Source organism: Excalfactoria chinensis, chromosome 7 (genome assembly GCF_039878825.1).
Source record: "Excalfactoria chinensis isolate bCotChi1 chromosome 7, bCotChi1.hap2, whole genome shotgun sequence".
Taxonomy (NCBI): Eukaryota; Metazoa; Chordata; class Aves; order Galliformes; family Phasianidae; genus Excalfactoria; species Excalfactoria chinensis.
Window position 1 is genome coordinate 12524597 of NC_092831.1, and position 17210 is coordinate 12541806.

At 36.8% G+C, this 17210-nt stretch overlaps 1 protein-coding gene across 2 annotated transcripts in view; it reads left to right on the forward strand.

Annotated features, from left to right (window-relative positions):
* The window catches only part of XRCC5 (X-ray repair cross complementing 5), a 41721-nt gene that overhangs the window by 16350 nt on the left and 8161 nt on the right, over nt 1–17210 (forward strand). For both annotated transcript variants that reach the window (XM_072341536.1, XM_072341537.1), the window contains exons 12-18: nt 3–93; nt 1368–1501; nt 3489–3685; nt 7145–7235; nt 8449–8518; nt 15723–15832; nt 16346–16442. In XM_072341536.1, the coding sequence (XP_072197637.1) occupies nt 3–93; nt 1368–1501; nt 3489–3685; nt 7145–7235; nt 8449–8518; nt 15723–15832; nt 16346–16442 (790 nt within the window). The remainder of the gene's footprint in view (nt 1–2; nt 94–1367; nt 1502–3488; nt 3686–7144; nt 7236–8448; nt 8519–15722; nt 15833–16345; nt 16443–17210) is intronic.

Here is a 17210-nt window from a genome sequence, read left to right on the forward strand (position 1 = left end):
AGTGTCTCTTCTATGTGCAACTACCATACATGGAAGATGTAAGACAGTACATGTTTTCATCCTTGAAAAACAATAAGAAATGCACTCCTACTGGTAAGGTAATCCTTTCTTGGGCAACTGGACAAATACTATAATATAATGCTCGTCTATTAAGATACTTTAAAATAGCTGGAATACTTGGCTTTCTGATGAAATTGAATGCTTTGTCATTTCTTTGACGTAGGGGGGAAAAAAAAGCCACTACAACAGCCCTTTTAAGATAAGTTCTAGTGTTGCCACCTTGAAGTGTGAAACAAGTGTCTAAATTACAGCAGTTCAGTTGCAGGCTGAGCAGACCAAAGGGGTTTGTGGACTGTCTTTCAAAGCTGTCTTGTTGAATGAATTCTGGTTCAGATTTTATGATCATTGGTCTCACAGGATTTCTGTGGCAGACATTTGAGAGTTCTCTGTGACCCTTCATCTTTGAGCTTGTTTGGGAGACTAAATGGCCAAATTGTGTGGGATCTGCAGTGTGTGATTGGTTAGGATTAGAATGGAGGAGTCGCTCTAAGCAAGCTGGGCCTTCAGTTGCTATCTGGACTGTTTTTTCTATGTTCTGGTATTTTTTTTATCTTTATTTTTTTGAAGCATTTACTTACTTGTGTCCGGATATAAGGGAGAGCATCTTTGAAGAACTATACAGTATGCAGCCATGCAAAGCTTGACTCAGTGTTCTGTGAATTTTCACAGCAATAAGCATAAATGGATGCAGTTTGAAATCCACTTCCACTTCAATTTGTAGTTTGATCCATTGAATGGGCATCTGTACATCAGGGTTTTATAGCATGACTGGGCTCTTTCTGAAATGTTTTCTATTTACTTGCCTGTAACCAGCAGTTTTGAGAACAGATCTCAAACCTGTTTTACCAGAGCAATAGTTGAATATTGTGAACTGAGTTAATTTGCAAGCCTAACTTTTACAATTTTTATTACTTAGTCTAGTTCTTCAAGTGAATTTTCTCCTAGTTTTCTAAGTGTCCTATAAACCTTCTGTTGCAAATAAAAACAACTTGAAAAAGAAAAATGGAAGCAGAAAGGCAGTAGTAATGAGGTCTTCCAAAGGAAAGAAAGAACACAAAAGCCAACCAAGCAAAACCCTATAAGCTTTATGACTTTACATTGCAGTCCTTAAACAAAGCAGAGTTTTTATTACTGTCTGCCACCCATATTCATTTTGGGCATTTCTTGTATGTGCAGTGTTCTGTGGCATTTAACGACTTGATCAGAGTTTCACATTCTGAAGTGAATCTTCATTTGTAAATTGTTTCAAGAAATGCATCCATCTGCAAGTGCATTTAATCCTTGCTTGTACTTAACTATTGTCTTAGCGGATCAGTTGTCTGCGATTGACTCCTTGATTGATTCTATGAATTTGGTTTATGAAGATGATGATGGAGAAACTTTTGGGGACCTGTTTAAGCCCAGCAAAATCCCAAACCCTCATTTTCAAAGGTTGTATCAGGTGAGGCCATAAATTATATAACATCTTAAAAAGCATTTTCTTAAATCTTGTTTTTCTGTCACTCTAATTCACATTAGGATGATCTGCATGGTGAAGAGTCCAACAATAAAAGCTCTTATATTTAAGTATAGATTTCCTTATTGTCACTGATATAAATTTTATTCCTAATATGTATGATGTCTCGGAAAAAAGGGGAATTACATCTGTGCTGAAAAGTCCACAACAGCATCACAAGTACTCAGAGGTACCTAGACCAGACAAGTTAAAACTTGATTGGGAATCTCAGCACTGTATTGGGAAGAAGATGATGTAGGCAAAAATTCAGTCATAAGGTTTTGAGCAAAGAGAAATGCAATGAAAACTGAGAGGTCTTTAGTTCTCCGTTATCTATCTAATTAAATCTTGAGCAGAGTCACTTCTCTATTCATTATTTCATTGAGCAGTGATGCCAAAACAGACCAGTCTGAGGTAATAAATGACTAATGTGGTTGATATTTCAAGTACTGCATTGGGGTGTCTGATTTAATTTGTTTTATGGGTAAGCAGAACAATTCACACTTCCTGAGCTTACTGTTTCAAGCTGTCTACATTTTGATTTAAATTCCTTTCATACCATGAAGATTTTCTTTGCAACTGCAAGGATGAGAAAATTATGCCTTGGAATTCAGATCTTCATAGAAAAAAGCTTCAGGTTCAATTGGTTCAACTTCATCTTGGTTTTACACCTTGGTTCTGAGGGTATCTGCCATCTCAGGTTTCTGAAGTCACATCCTACTCTGAAAAGCTGGAACAAGTGATGGCTGTGGCTACAGGCTGCTCAGCTCTTGCAGCTACATATGTAGATATTTCAGATGCAAAAGCCTGTAGAAAACATTCATACTAATACGGTTTTAATATTGTCAAATCATCTCTGAGTTTTCTCGTTTATTTTTTGTTGTTGTTGTCTCACAGGAGCCATTATTGCAGCTTCCAGCAAGATTTTTACTCTCTTTCAAAGAAATTATGCTTTAAATCATTGCAAGTGTTTCCAAATCAGTAGCCTTGTACCACTGCCTCTTTTTGAAAATATGCTCTAATGTGGATTGGAATCTCAATGGCAGCATGAAAGCACACCGGTATTGATGTGCAGCATATGGTCTGGATGTTCTTTGATGGCAGCTTTTTGGCATAAATGGAAGTTTGTTTTGTTTTTAATGTGAGGTCATGTCTGACAGTCAGTGAGGGAGCAAATCTCTCCTGTTGTTCCAGTTTACTGGGTACTTACCTCTACACTTGCATCTAATTCACCCAGTGCAGCATACTTGGGAAAAAGATTCTCCCGTGTATTTCTATGCATGCGTTTGCATGTATTGGTATCTCTGTGTGTGTGTTAATTTTGTATAACTAGACACAGGGGTACCTAAGAGCCCTCCCTGGTGCTTCTGCCATCTGTTTCAACTTTTATGTTCCTCTGTAAGGCCTCTTTATTCCATCACTCTTTTCAAAGCTGTTAGGAAAACATACTTGTGTTCAGTGCCTCACCTGTGCGTTTTCAAGTTCTCTCTTGCTACTTGCTCTTAAACAAGTTAAAGTTACTCATTATTCGCATGAAGTTCAGTGTTTGGGTTTTTTTTGACCAAGAAGAAATATTTCCTTCAAGCGACAAGAAACTGTGACAACAAGTTGAATGCAAGACTGAATTGTATGTCTTGCTGCCAAGCAAGCAGGACTGTTTCTCACATGTGACTTTTTCATGGGGTTTTCCTAATATTCTTAATAGAACATATTACATCATCAGTGTTCTCATTTAGTTTTATTATTTCCATCCTATCACATGATTTTTCAGTCCAATTGTGAACTGGAATATTTCTTATCAGTGTGAAGGTATTTTCTTTAATATGGAAAATAATGTGTATGTATCATTTGATGTTAGGTATATGCTATACAAATGTATTACATTAAAAGTACATAACCTGAAAGGTTTCTTTCCTTAAATTGTTTCTTGCAGTGTTTGCAGCATAAGGCTTTTCACCCCAATGAGCCATTGCCACCAATTGAACAACACCTTTTGGAAATGCTGGAGATGCCCTGTGTGGTAAAAGAAAGGTGCAAAGCTTCACTTGAAAAAGTAAAGGCACTTTTCCCTCTAAAGGATGCTGGCAAGAAAAAGGAAGAGAAGACTGCTCAAGATATCTTTAAAGATGAGTGAGTTGAAAGACTTTCTTACAAACTTTTTTGCACTTTAAATTATTCTTGCTGAATGTAGCAGGCTCAGACATTTTTGCATAAGAAATTATAAACTGAAAAAATCATGGTGCATGGTGAACATTGTGGTAACACAGCATGTCTGGGGTGTTCAGAGAGTACTCATGGTCTTACTGCTGTTGAACAAGACATACTGGGATTCAGTCTGTGTATCTATACTTGTCACAAAATCACAGAGTCTATCAGGTTGAAAGGGATCTCAGGAGGTCTCTGGTTCTACGTGTTGCTCAAGGCAGGGCCTTCTATGAGATCTAAACAAGTAACTCGAGACTCCTTCCAATCCTGTTTTGAAAATCTGATGATGGAGACTGCACAAACTTTTGGAGAAGTCCTTTACAGTGCTTGACGGCATAGTGATCAAGAAGTTTGTCCTACGGACATTTATAAAATAGTTTGAATAGGAGAATCAGAGAGTTCAGTTTCCTACTTTTAACTACCTTCAAGGATAAGTATTCCTACCAGCACACAATTTAACTGTTCTACACCCTTCATTTTGGATACCAAATCAAAAGAAATAAAGCTTAATTATTATCTGCTGTGCAGTAAATGGGGATGTCTCAAAATATCCTGGACTCTTTCTGGAACGTGTCACAAAAAGCTGTGATGTGTTACTGGCAGCTGCTGAAAAATGGACTGCCCCAAAGGCTTCAATTTGTCAAGCAGGAAGGGAAGCTGTTTTGGTTAAGAAATGATTTGATTTAGAGGGGAGATGAAAGCAACTATAAAAAGAATTGAGTTATAAATTGTTGTGGGCATTTAAAATGATTTAGGAAAAAGAGCAGGATCTATAAGGTAAGCAGAAGGAGAGAGACTAAACTGTGTAACTGTATCTGTGTTTGGGAAAAGCTGAGTTAAATTAAACACTTAATGAGAAAAAATTTCACTACAACATGGGTAAGGAAATGCTAAGCACCAGTAACATTGAGCTTCTTAAAGCTATCAGATCTAGACAATTTGCACTGAAGAGTTTCTAAAAAGTTGGGTAGAAGTTCTCTTGACAGTTACTTTCTTTTCTAAAAAAGATCTGTGCTGATCAGTCTCTTGCATTTGGTGTCACCTATCATGATACTGACCAAACTAATATACTTAATTTTTAAGGTGTGAGTGGGACTACAGCACCATAAATTTAGCCATGGTATCTTAATAGAAATTTTATCAGACAGCATCAGTGTGTTTCACTTTCACTTCCTAAATTCTATGTAAAATGTATTTTTCTTCTTAGTTAGACTTTGGAGGGGCTGTTCTCTTGCCCAGTTTTGCATTATGTGAGAGGTGTCTATCTGAGCATGGAACCAGATATTTTGAGTTGATCTTCTATTTTATTAACTATTCTCAGAGTTGTTGCATGTCTCACATTTAAAGAAAACACTGCGAATCGGTGCGTTATCAATAGCAGGTTTTAAATGTCAGATCCTTGGTTCGTATAAAATGGGTTGGATTCATGAGTTTCGGCTGTACTGTTCTGCTTAATGATGGCTGTAGATCAGGACTTAAACACATACATATTATTATTTATGTTCTCCTATATCCAACCCCAAAGCATTTTGAATCAGTGAAAAATATTGCAGGGGAAGAAGTATTTCAAGACATTGCAAGGGATCACAAAGCAGTTTTTGAGGTCAAACCATCTCAATGCACACAAGTACTTGTGTTCATGTGGAAGTTCTGAACTCACTGGTGTTAGATAAGGAGCAGTTTCTCTATTTTATGGAGGGGATATTGGCTGTCCAATACAATAAAGCAACTTGTTCAAGGTCAGCCAGAAAGAGCAGAGCTGGGAACAAAGCAGGCTGTCCTGCTGTCCTTGTGCTGAGGCTTATCCAAAGTCATCACTTCACCTGGAGTGATAAGTAAGGTTATGATGGATGACAGGAGTTGCTGAGGAGATGGATTTTCATTTCGGTAGTGACAAAATTAAGTAAAAGAACAGAGAAGGCCACAGAAATAAAGTGGGATGGACATTGATTGCAAAACAGGGAGGACTGTGCTACAGAAAGGAAGGAAGGCAGCCTTTCTTATAACTTTCTTATACTTTTGGCAGCAGGCAGTTCACATTTTAAAATCAGATGTAACCTTAAAGAATGCAAAATGGGGCCCAGTCGCTGACCTCTATTTTTTGTCCCAAATTTTCAGTATATTTTCCTCATTGACATACTAGAATTTTTCAGAATACCTTTGTTTAGTTTTGGGATTCCTTGAAGGCAAATACTGCAGTTCAGATCACTGAGTAGCCTTCAGCCTATCTTACACTGAAATTGATTCTTCTATATCAGTAGCCAGTCACATTAAACAGCACAAGACACAGTGTCTGATTTCTCTTTTGTGATTATCTGGATTCATTCTGTTGCCAAGACATGATCTAAAATCCTGTGAGTTTGGCATTTAAGTTACTGGTTTGGATGAACCTTGGTATGCTATCTGTGAGGGCAAAGGTAGAAAGTTAATGGCCTGAAACCACAAATAATGCTTTAAAAATACCCTAATATTTTGAAAGCGTATTTAGGTGTAGCTTAAGGTTGTCCTGGGATAATCCTTACTTAGTTGGGGTTTGTCTAGCATGTTTTAACTGCTCCAGGTGCAGTTATGTAAAGCCCTTTGTGTGCTGATGGAAAGTGAAGGAACTTTTATAAGAAGTAGTGACAGGACAAGGGGAGAAGATTTTAAACTGGAAGAGGGTAGATTTACTCTACATATTAGGAAGAAATTTTTTACTGTGAGTGTGCGGTGAGATGCTGGAACACGCTGCCCAGAGAGGCTGTGGATGACCCTCCCTGGAAGCACTCAAGGCCAGACTGGATGGGGCTGTGAGCAGCCTTGTCTAGAGGAAGGTGTCCCTGCCTATAGCAGAAGGTTTGGAATTAGATGATCTTAAAGGTCCCTTCCAACCCAAACCATTCAATGATTCTCTGAATGTGGGTTATTGGACTCAAAAGTGTAACAAGATATGTAGTAGCTATCAGTTCCAAAACAGGAGCTTTCAAGTGATTTTTAAAGAGTAAATGGGTTTCCTGCTTAAGTGTTAAGCATGAATTTGCAAAGAAAATTTAAAAGGCAGCTGGTTAGAATACCACATATCATGTAATGTGTGATTTATTGATTTACAGTATGCAGTAAATAGCAAAGTTAACTCAGTGTACAGGTTTGAAATAACTGGAGAAAGCCTGTATTCTGAAAAGTATAAAAGAGGTGTGTGGATATCATGAATGGTTTCTGTTTCTACTGTGAAACAGTAGAAGATGATGAAAAATGAAGTGCTCTTTACTGTTAAGTTGGGGACAGTTGTATAATGAAGTTTTTATCCAGTCTTCAGTATAATTTTTGCTAACTTACTGACTCCCTGCTCAGCAGGCAGGAATTGATTTAGTGTTTGTTCATTTTTGTCCTCTTCATTTTCTGCAGTGAAGAGGGACCCAATGCTAAGAGAAGAAAAACTGAAGATGAGGAAGACGGCTTTAGCATCATGAAACTTGCTGAAGGCAATGTCACCTCTGTAAGTAAAGTTTTAAAACTCTTATTATCGAAAGGGAACATCCGTTTTTGCAAGTGTATTGTAGACAGTAAACAGAATTCCTGATGAAGCGTGGAATTCTAGCTGAAATAGATAGGACTGAATTTTTTCTACTTGTACGTTTGACTCTGCTACATTTATAATACATTAATATATATATAAAATATATAAATATAATTATATAAAATACATTTATATTCATCTTAATGTTAAGCTAGGTTTCTACCTTAATTTCAAGTGTTGTGTAAATTGGTAGATAAAGCCTGTATCATAAATTTTTCAGATTATTTTTATCTCACGGGATAAGTGATTTAATATGAATGAAGTTAACTGCACTTGTTTTCAGATGTGCTGCCCTTTTAAGTTCTTTATTGTAAGGAATGATCGAGTTTTAAGGAAGGTGTGGAACTGTGCCCAGTATTCTGTACTCCTAATAATCAGTTTCTGCTATTAGCAGAAAAATGGCACTGTCTGATTTAAAAGAAACTCTAGGAGACCAGCTAAGTTTACTGAAAGATCTTTCTAAGAGTTATGTTAACAGCAGAACATAAACATTTCAATAACAATAGAAGAGTTTTGGTTTCTGAAAGGAAACAGGAAATACTGTGAATTTTCATTCTAAGGTTATTGCATCCACTTTTCAGCAAACTTTGATATATGATCTGGTTTTATTTTCTTTGTAAAGTTTCTGTGCTTATATGCAAATGTAGAACTTCACCTTTAAGATGTCAGACTGCTCCAGAAGGAGTAGATATACTGAGTATGAACTTTTAATTTTGAGCTTCCTATTGGCTTTGCAAGTCAATGATTCTGTACCCTCATGCCTGGGAGCTCGCATTTCTCATCAAGTGTCTGTCAAGATTTGTGAGAGGTCTGTGCTGCAGAAGGTCTCAAAGCTGAACTAGCAGATAGCTTGAACTACCATGCTTCTGACCTTTAGACCCCAGAGAATATAGTTGGCTTATAAGAATGCCGTGTAGTAAGCGTGAATTCATCTTGCACATGCCATGACTAACCTTTGCTAGGACTACTGTACATCAACACACTGTAAAATTCAAGTTTTCAGCGTCTGAGTGTGAAGAAGTGTACCAGTTCTGTTTCCATATTTAAAAATATAGAAATATAAAGATTTCTGTTGCCTCCTAAGAGGAATGGATACTGGCAGACAGTTCTGTCATTTTTGTACCTTTTGTAGGTTGGCAGTGTTAACCCAGCAGAAGACTTCCGAATTCTGGTGAGGCAGAAAAATTCTGACTTCAGAGATGGTAAGTGACCTTTATCCATCTTAGTTATATTTACCAGCATCTTCAGGACTCAGTAAAAGTGATCTATTTTCCCAAACACAAGTTTCTGGTGTTGTGAGATGCTGCTCTGTAGTAGCATACTGCCTAGTTTCCGTTGTCATAAAGCAAGGATGGGTGTGACTTGTCTCAGACACCCTGGTTTGTGTAAGATGGCACCAGACAATGACACTGAGGTATCTGAGTAACATACAGCTTCTGTTTTCTATCAGAAGATCTCTTGTCAGCGCTGGCTACTTTCTTCAAGCTGTTTATCAGCTTCTTGTCCAGCTGTATACGATCTTTCTAGCTTAAAGTAGAGCCTTATTGGATGGGAACTGTATGAGAAACCTGTCTTCTGTTGCATACTTACTTTGTCTTATGAAGAAATAAGAATTAAATGCCTGAAATCTGAATATTTATAAGCGAAGATAATTTCTTACTGTTTGTTATGAGCAAAAGAAAGCATGGGTAAAATTTGTAAAGCTGAATTGCAGTAACCAGCAAGCACCTCAAAAGGTGTAAGCAGGCTGTGCGTGTGTGCTGAATTTATCACTCAGCACAAAATAAAAAAGTCAAGGTTTTGATGGAGAGGTGAGGAAGAAAATACAAAGCACAGGTCAGTCACTGTCTGATTGGTCTGGTATGCTCTAAGTCTGAAAATGCTAAGTAGTTATTGTGTATGTAATGCTAAGGCATCTTAAAAAGATTTCACAAGATGAATGGGGCCCTTCATCCTCTTCAACAGTGATTTGAAGGTTTTGGCAAGATAAGCTTCACCTACCTGGTAGCCGCTAATGTAGTGTGGGGTTTTTTTATTTCCTCCCCCCCCCAAAGGAATATTTTTCAAGTGTTTTTCAAGAGAAATGCTGGCTATTTCAGCTAGGCTTAAGATTCTGGGCATGATTTTAGGCGTGTGTTAGGTAGTGTATTGATTTCTGATCATCTGTTAAAGCCTACACGGCTATTTCTCTTCAGATTTTCTAGAACTATTGGACAGCTAGCCAGTTACTTATGTGGATTTTGTATTAGATACAAAACAAGTTCTGTTTATTGAAAAAATATTGAGAATTGTGTTCCCACGTCTCAGGTTTATTAAGATGCAGTAAAAAACATTGTACAATATACTAGAATGCTGAAACTGTGAAACGATTGACTACTTTGTCATGGTAATTGGTTTTATCATGTAGGAAAGCAGAAATAAGTATAGTGTTTACCCTTGAAGATCATTTAAGTGAAAAGTGCTTAAATACATCCACTTGTTAGCTGTTGTGGAGATAACTGCAGTACATGCAGTTGGGGATGGCTTCTGAAACTGTGAACAATCTGCTTTTATGTATGATCTGCTCTGTAATTATAAGGTGTAGCTAGACAGTATAGTGCAGTTACCCATGTAAAGGAATGAGAGAAGCCACTCTAAATCAAAACACGCTCTGCATATTTTTCCCCTTTGCTTAGTTGTTTTTCTGCTTTAGAGCCTTGAAGATAGTTCAGTACGTAAAATATTGCAGGCACGTTTATAATGATTTGCTGTATTGCATTCTCATTGTCTAAGCAGTAGATTCTGTATTAAAACTATTCAGTAATTGTAAAAGTTTTTCTTAAAAATAGCTTTATATCATATTTAATGAGGGAACTTTTTTTTTGCCTTGCTAGAACATGTAAAATGTCTTTGCAGGGAAGGATAATCTGTAGTGTTCTAGAAGTTTATTGAAAAAAATTAATAACATTTTATGTGTCAGAATGCAGACAAGAGAACTACTGGGTTGTATCCCCTCTTTCTCCTTTCTGATATAAAAAGATCCAGAGCTGAATTACAAACTGAACAGAGCCTACATTCTCATTGAAAAAAGGCAGCAATTCCTTCCTCCTTCAGCGGTTTGCTTGGAGGTGGGTTACTGTTGTAGCAATAGGAAGAGCTGTTAAAGAGTGACAGTTTATAATTAAGCTGTGAGTTACTAACACTCATCCTTTTCAGTCCACAAGTCTCTTAGCAAAATAAAAAAGTTATTTAAACTAAAGTATGGCAAGAGGGATAAAGTAAATAATAATAATGAACTGTAGCAAGTCCCGATGGTATATTAATCAACAAAGATGAGTATTAAGGCATCCTAGCAATGGCCTTATTGGCATTTGGTGACTAGGATTTTTGCTGTTCATAGAAGCCTTGTGTGCAGCTTAGAATCACAAAATCATAGGATGGCTTGGGTGGGAAGGGACCTCAAAAATCAACCAGTTCCAACCCTCTGCCATGGGCAGGATTGCCACCTACCTGATCAGGTTTCCCAGGGCCTTGAGCACCTGCAGGGTCTGTCTGCATACCTAGTTCCATAGCAGACTGGAGCAAGAGAGATAATGTATTTACTACTAGGAAGAACTGACCTGCTAATATGGTAAATAAGTTCTTCTAAAAATATATCTAAGAGTTTCAGATTGGCAAGGATGTTAGGGATAGGTTTTCTGAGACTGGCAGCTCAAATCCTGAAATAGACTTCATTTTTAATTGACATCCGTGCAGTTTATTACAGTAGGGATGTACTTACAGTTCACGTGATCAGTTGTGTGTGAGGGTGCACACTTGCAAATTACTATTCATTGTTCTTATAACTGATATTATGTTTCTTCTCTAGACACATTTACTTTCTTGTTTGCATTTGATGCAGCACAGATGTCAGTTTATGCAGGTCTCGTTTTGTGCGGGTTACAAGTGCACAGTCATCACAAAGAGCAGCCTTCTCATAACAGCTTCTGACATTTTTGCCAATGAATGCAAATAAAATAGATTAGTTACCCTAAGTAGAATCTAATCTTTATTCCCAAGGCTACACAATGAGCTTTTTCAGTGCTGTGGCTGCAGAGAGGACTCAAATACAGTGGCTGTTTGCCATCCTCTTATGCCAGAGGAGTAGCCACATAACCACCATTACATCATGTGCAGTTGTTTATGGATTTCCATTCATGCCTGTGTATCTAGAGAGATAATGTCCAATTTAGGGTAGAACTTGCATACTATTCTGTATAAGATAGGAAAGCTTAATGGGAGGTGGTAAAAAAGAAAAAAAAAGTGTGTGTGCATATGTATATGTATTTTGTGTGTGAGTGTGTGTACTATTTCTATGTTTTCTATGGAAGCTGTATTCCAGATTTCATCACATCCTGCAGGATTCTTGTCTGACAATATGGTGTCTGAAGTCCTGTAGCTGAAATCGGCCTTTTATAATTTGTACTGATCGTCTGTGCAGAGATAAGCCTGCAGTGATAGCTCTACAGTTTGTGGGCATTAGAAAAAATGTTCAAAGACAAACTACATTGAACATCCAGTTTTTATACTTATATCTGTCAATATCTTTATTCCTAGGCGTTTCTGGAAGAATAAGGTTAAGCGAGTCAATAATTACATGTGTAGATTTCAGTCAATTTTCTGTCTTGCTTGAGGTGACTCAATTTTTCCACAGCATGTGGATCACATAAGTAAAATATGTAACAAGACTGTTTTGCACTGGATGCTTCATGTACATAAAAGAATTGTGTATGACAGATATGCAATGAAAACGTACTGATTGTAACAAAATGGGCATTTTATTGCTAGATTTTCTCTGGAAATGTGTAGTTATCTAGAGAGATACATATATAATATTTTAAACCAGTATTTATTTTCACTTTTTACAGGCAAGCAGCAAAGATATGCATCTATGTTTTTACCTTACTATCTTTGTGTGCATTGGAGAGTATTGCTACTCTTACTTCATAGGCCAAATGCAATGACAGGTTTGGTGAAGATGATTCAATCATTAGAATAATATTTACAAACCAAATACTTGAATATAAAAAAAAAAATCACTTTGAAGTTTTCTGTGTCTACTTCACAGAAAGGCTAAAGACAGACTCTTCTGAAGAGCATAGCAGTTGGGTCAGACACAACAAACAGAATTTTGAATTAGATATTATGGGAAAAAAAAAAATCACAGTGATGGTAGTCAAACATAGGAAGAGAGTGGCCCAGAGAACTTGGAGGCTCTCTATATTTGGAGCTTTTTGATACTGAAGTGCTTAGAGCACTACACCACCTGGTTCACCATGATCCTGATTTGAATGGTATTTGTACCGGAATACCTTCAACATCTAGTCTTAAATCATTCTGAGCTATACCCACTATCAATGGCCATTTGGAGAGAGCATTTCAGAACTGAGCAGCACCTCACAGCACACCAGAGTAGTTTAGTAATTCTTGATAAAATTCTTATTTCTTGACTTGATAAAGAAAGTCCTTAAAAGTACAGCAGAGTTTATGATCTGCTCCTTCTTGTCAGTTATGAAGAGATCATCCTTGCAGAACAACAGTTTAAAATCCATTGCCAGGTAGTTGAAGTGATTTGTCTGCGACTCTTGCTGTAAGCACCGTCCATTAATACAACTTATTATCACTGCCACTGGATAAGTCAGAAGATTGCTAATAATAGGATTCATTTGTTTGTAGAAGGAGCTGTATTTTTAATATATATTTTTTTTTTAGGGAAAAAAAATAACTGCAAGGAATTGAACTCGGACCATGAGACAATCTCAACTATTATTAAACTGTCATCTGTTTGGCATAGTAATCAAGACTTAGGACTGAACTGAACAAACAGGAAAATATAACTACAGTTTTGTACTGCAACTATTCAGAGATAACAAGTGAATATAATTGTTCATGACACATTTCACAAGAAGTGGCAGCACTGATGAATGCATTTTAGAGTAGGAAATGTACCTCGATGCCAGTGGGGATAGGATCTTTTATTGAAACATTTTTACTTGTAGTTCTCCAGTCTATAATTGCTCTATTTGTTGCATAGCCAATCGGATGCAGCAGAAGGAGGAAACAGAAGATCAGCAGTTCTTGGGGTGATCTGTAGAATGAGATGTTGATTAGGGGGTGTTGGAATTCTCAGCATAGGCCTAATATGGAAATTCATTAGTTAGTTTCCTTAGATGTGGGAGGGAGGTGTAGAGGGCTGTAAGAGAAAGATGGTGACTATTACATGGTAGTGTTCTGAATAGGCTATCAGTTCACATCACTAGGACCTGCTCTTCAGAACTTCAGATTTGACTGGGGCTACTATGCACAAATGAGGTGTGTCTTCTTGCAGAACATGTGTTTTTGCAAACCTGGACAGCTCTACTTTTTGCAGCACACAGAACCAAATATTCACATGCATGACAAGGCAGATGATGGATAGAAAAGAAAGAAAAAAATACTCAGACCTACAAAGTGTACAAAGTCCACTTTCTGTGGATTATACTTCCAGTTAAAATCCTTTTTTGCTGTCTCTGGTATTGTCTCTGTTCTGATTAGACTAGCGAATTACATCAGGGGACCAAAAGCATTTTATCTATTTTAGATTCATTAATCGTTTATCTGTCATTTAATGGAGACCCAATGGACAGATCCAATTTTAGCCAAGCTATTTCAAGACAAGAAAAGAATCTTGACTTCATGTATTGTAGCATGTGACTTGTTTTCTGCGTAATTATAATATTTTCTTGCCTGTTAAAACAGTGTGAGACTTTATTTGTTTCAGATTTGGAAACAAATTTCAGGAAGAGTGAATTTGCAGTCATTAGCAAGAAAAAATGTTCTTCTGATGCCTGCTAGGGTAATCAAGTGGAAAAGGTTTTTCTTAAATAAAAAAGTGTAAGAAATACAGTATGTGATAATTCCAAGCAGTTTGCTAGAGCCAGTCTGACATTGAAGACTTTTATTGCACCCTTGTACTGCCTGGGGTCTTAATTTAACACATCAATGAAAAGGCAGTGTTTAAAAAAAAACAAAACAAAACACAATAGAAACAAACCATCACCACCACCATTGAAAATACCAGCAGGACTTGCTTTTATTAATTCAATTCCTAAGAAATTAGAACATTTAATGAGAAAATCGTTAACCATGGAACAAATGGACTGACTTAACTTGAGGAGTGTAAGTAGAAAGTCCTCAGTTTAGTTTGTCAGCTTCCAGTAATATAAATGAAGAGTGAGCTGATCACCTCTGGAGCAGTGGCACTATTGTACCTCCTTGGTCCTGCTGTTGCACAGGACCACTCTTGGCCTCCTTTTGTTGAAACTCATTGGAAGAGTCAAAAGTTGGTGGGAGAATCAAGCACTTCCTGTTTCACTCCGTTTAGATTAGTTCAGTTAAGCATGTCACAGAATGTAGTTATAACAGCTAGTACTTATGCTAATTGTAAGCAGAATGGAAGCAGTGTTTGTATGATGTCATCTTCTGTCTGTGTGTTTATGCTTGTCTTTTCCATTATTTCCCATCATTGTTGCAGATGATTTTCAGTGATGTTTCTACAGCTGAAATAGCTCCAAGGGCATATTTTCCCAGGCTGGGGTGTCTGACAGAAAGCAAAATTGAATGGTTTCTTACCTGTAATTAAACACAAAGTAAAGGACTAAAATCCAAGATAATTTATTTGGGTTTTCAGAGCACATCTTGATGTTCTCAGTTGTACTTTGCAGCTCTTTATAGCCACCTACCTTTTGTGAGCCATTTAGTATCAACGATAAAGTTGATGTTTCTCCTTCTTGTCAGCAAGTCTCATTGTTTGTCTCCACTGTTTTTCCGTTAGGCAAATCCAGTTCATAGTATTTATCTCCATGATCACAAGCAGCACTGACCTCTTGCAAAATCATCAAGCTACTGCTGCAGAGACAGTATCCACTGTGATGTCAGTAACAAGGTGGTCTCTGAACTACAATCACCCTGCAGATATTACTTTGATGTTATTACACCCTCACTGTGAATTTAACTCTTTCATTGGAATAAGCTTATATTTCAAAGGGTGTTTGTAGGCTATTCATTGTAGAGTTGTAGAATACCTCAACTTTAAGTCCTAAACATTCTAGCTATATTTTCAATCAAAAAAAGTTATTTCAGTCCTTTTTTTTTTCCATGGCTTCCAGTTTCAGACTTTGCCTGGGCCACACTTGAGTGTCTTCCTAGCATACCGAGCTCTTTCAAATAGGCCGAAGTAACTGATGGTAACTTACATACTTAGTTATCAAATTGAGTGATTTAAGCCAATGTGGGTATGATTAACTCTTGATGCTTGTCAAGGTGGAACAGGGAGAGAGATCTAAAGGATTTTTTTCCTAGAAAATATGGATTCTTTGGTTTGCTTATTTATTTCTCCTTGTCTTTCAGTGAGTCAGCAGCTGATAAACCGTATTGACCAGTTTCTGGAAAACAGAAGTTCACAGTACTACATGAAAGGGATCGACTGTATTAGAGTTTTCAGAGGGGAGGCTGTGAAGGTAATTGTAGTATGTGAAGACTGAAAACTAAACTGAAGACTTGATGGGCTTGTTCACTATACTAAGAACAGCTATTCGTTGCTTTACGAGAAGCATTTAATAGATTTAAACGAGAAGATTTAATAGATTTGAATCTCATACAGTTGGAAAAAATGTTTCCATTTTGTGTTTCTTTATTCTTAACTGAATAAGAACTTGCTTTTGAACTCAAAAATTGTGTGGTGTTACTTACTGTTGTTTTGATTCTTGTAAGCATAAAAACACAAAGCTCGTGACAAAGTATTTATAAGAGAAAAATAAGCTATTGTGCACATTCCTTCTTTAAGATAGTTGTGAGGAAGTCTCCATTTTATTTTATTTTTTTTATGGTTCACCTTTCCTTAGAACTCTTGATTTTAGTACAGTCAAAATATATAATGACTTTCATGTTCATCATTTTAGATGACTTTATGAAGAATTAAGCTTGCAGCTACTTTAATATTTCCCTGTAATCATTGCTGTTATTTCTTTCAGCTATCCAAGGTGCAGTGCTTTAATGATTTTCTGCAGGCCTTGAAATCAAAGGTGGAAGATAAAGCCTTAACTGATTTCTGGGAGATTGTGGTACAAGGTATGATTCCATTTGACTTTTTATCCATTATGTAAGATAAAACCTTACATTAGCAATGGGACGCTGAAAAGCATTTTGATGCAGATCATTCCTGAGGCGTATGTAAAATATTTAAAAAAATAAAAAAAATACATGGAAAAAAACACTCTACCACCACCAAAAAAAAACCCCAAGCAACAAAAAAAGCCCTTTTCTTTTACACTGTCTAACTTTCTTTTTTGCCCTCATGGTTTCTAACCAGTAATATTTAATAATGCCTTGCCAGGTCTTGTTGAAACGCTAAGTGAATTGTGTAAGAGGAGACAAATTAAATGTTACATGGAAAGGATAAGAAGGTACAATTTCAGATGAATTTTAAAATAAATGAAAAAACACTCATGCAGCTTACAAGGATATTTCCAAATTAAGCTTCAGGAAAGGCATGGATAGCATTGAAATATGTCTCTGATCATTTTGGATTTAAGTAACCTGAAGTACGGAATATGCAGTATAATGACATCTACCTGTGATTAAACTGGTAGATGAAGGGAGTGCAATTCCAGAAGACCTTCAGATTTACACGGACAATAAATAGAGGAACATTTTCACAAATCTGAAACATAGTGGACTATAAAAAAACACATTTTACATCATACTCTTGTTTTTAATTGGAACCAGAACTAGGGAAATCTGTTAAGAACCCAAATGTCTATTTTAAGGGTACATGCTATAGAATGCAATGATATGTGCCTTTCATAATGGAGGACTTCAAAGTGTGTAATGACTGCT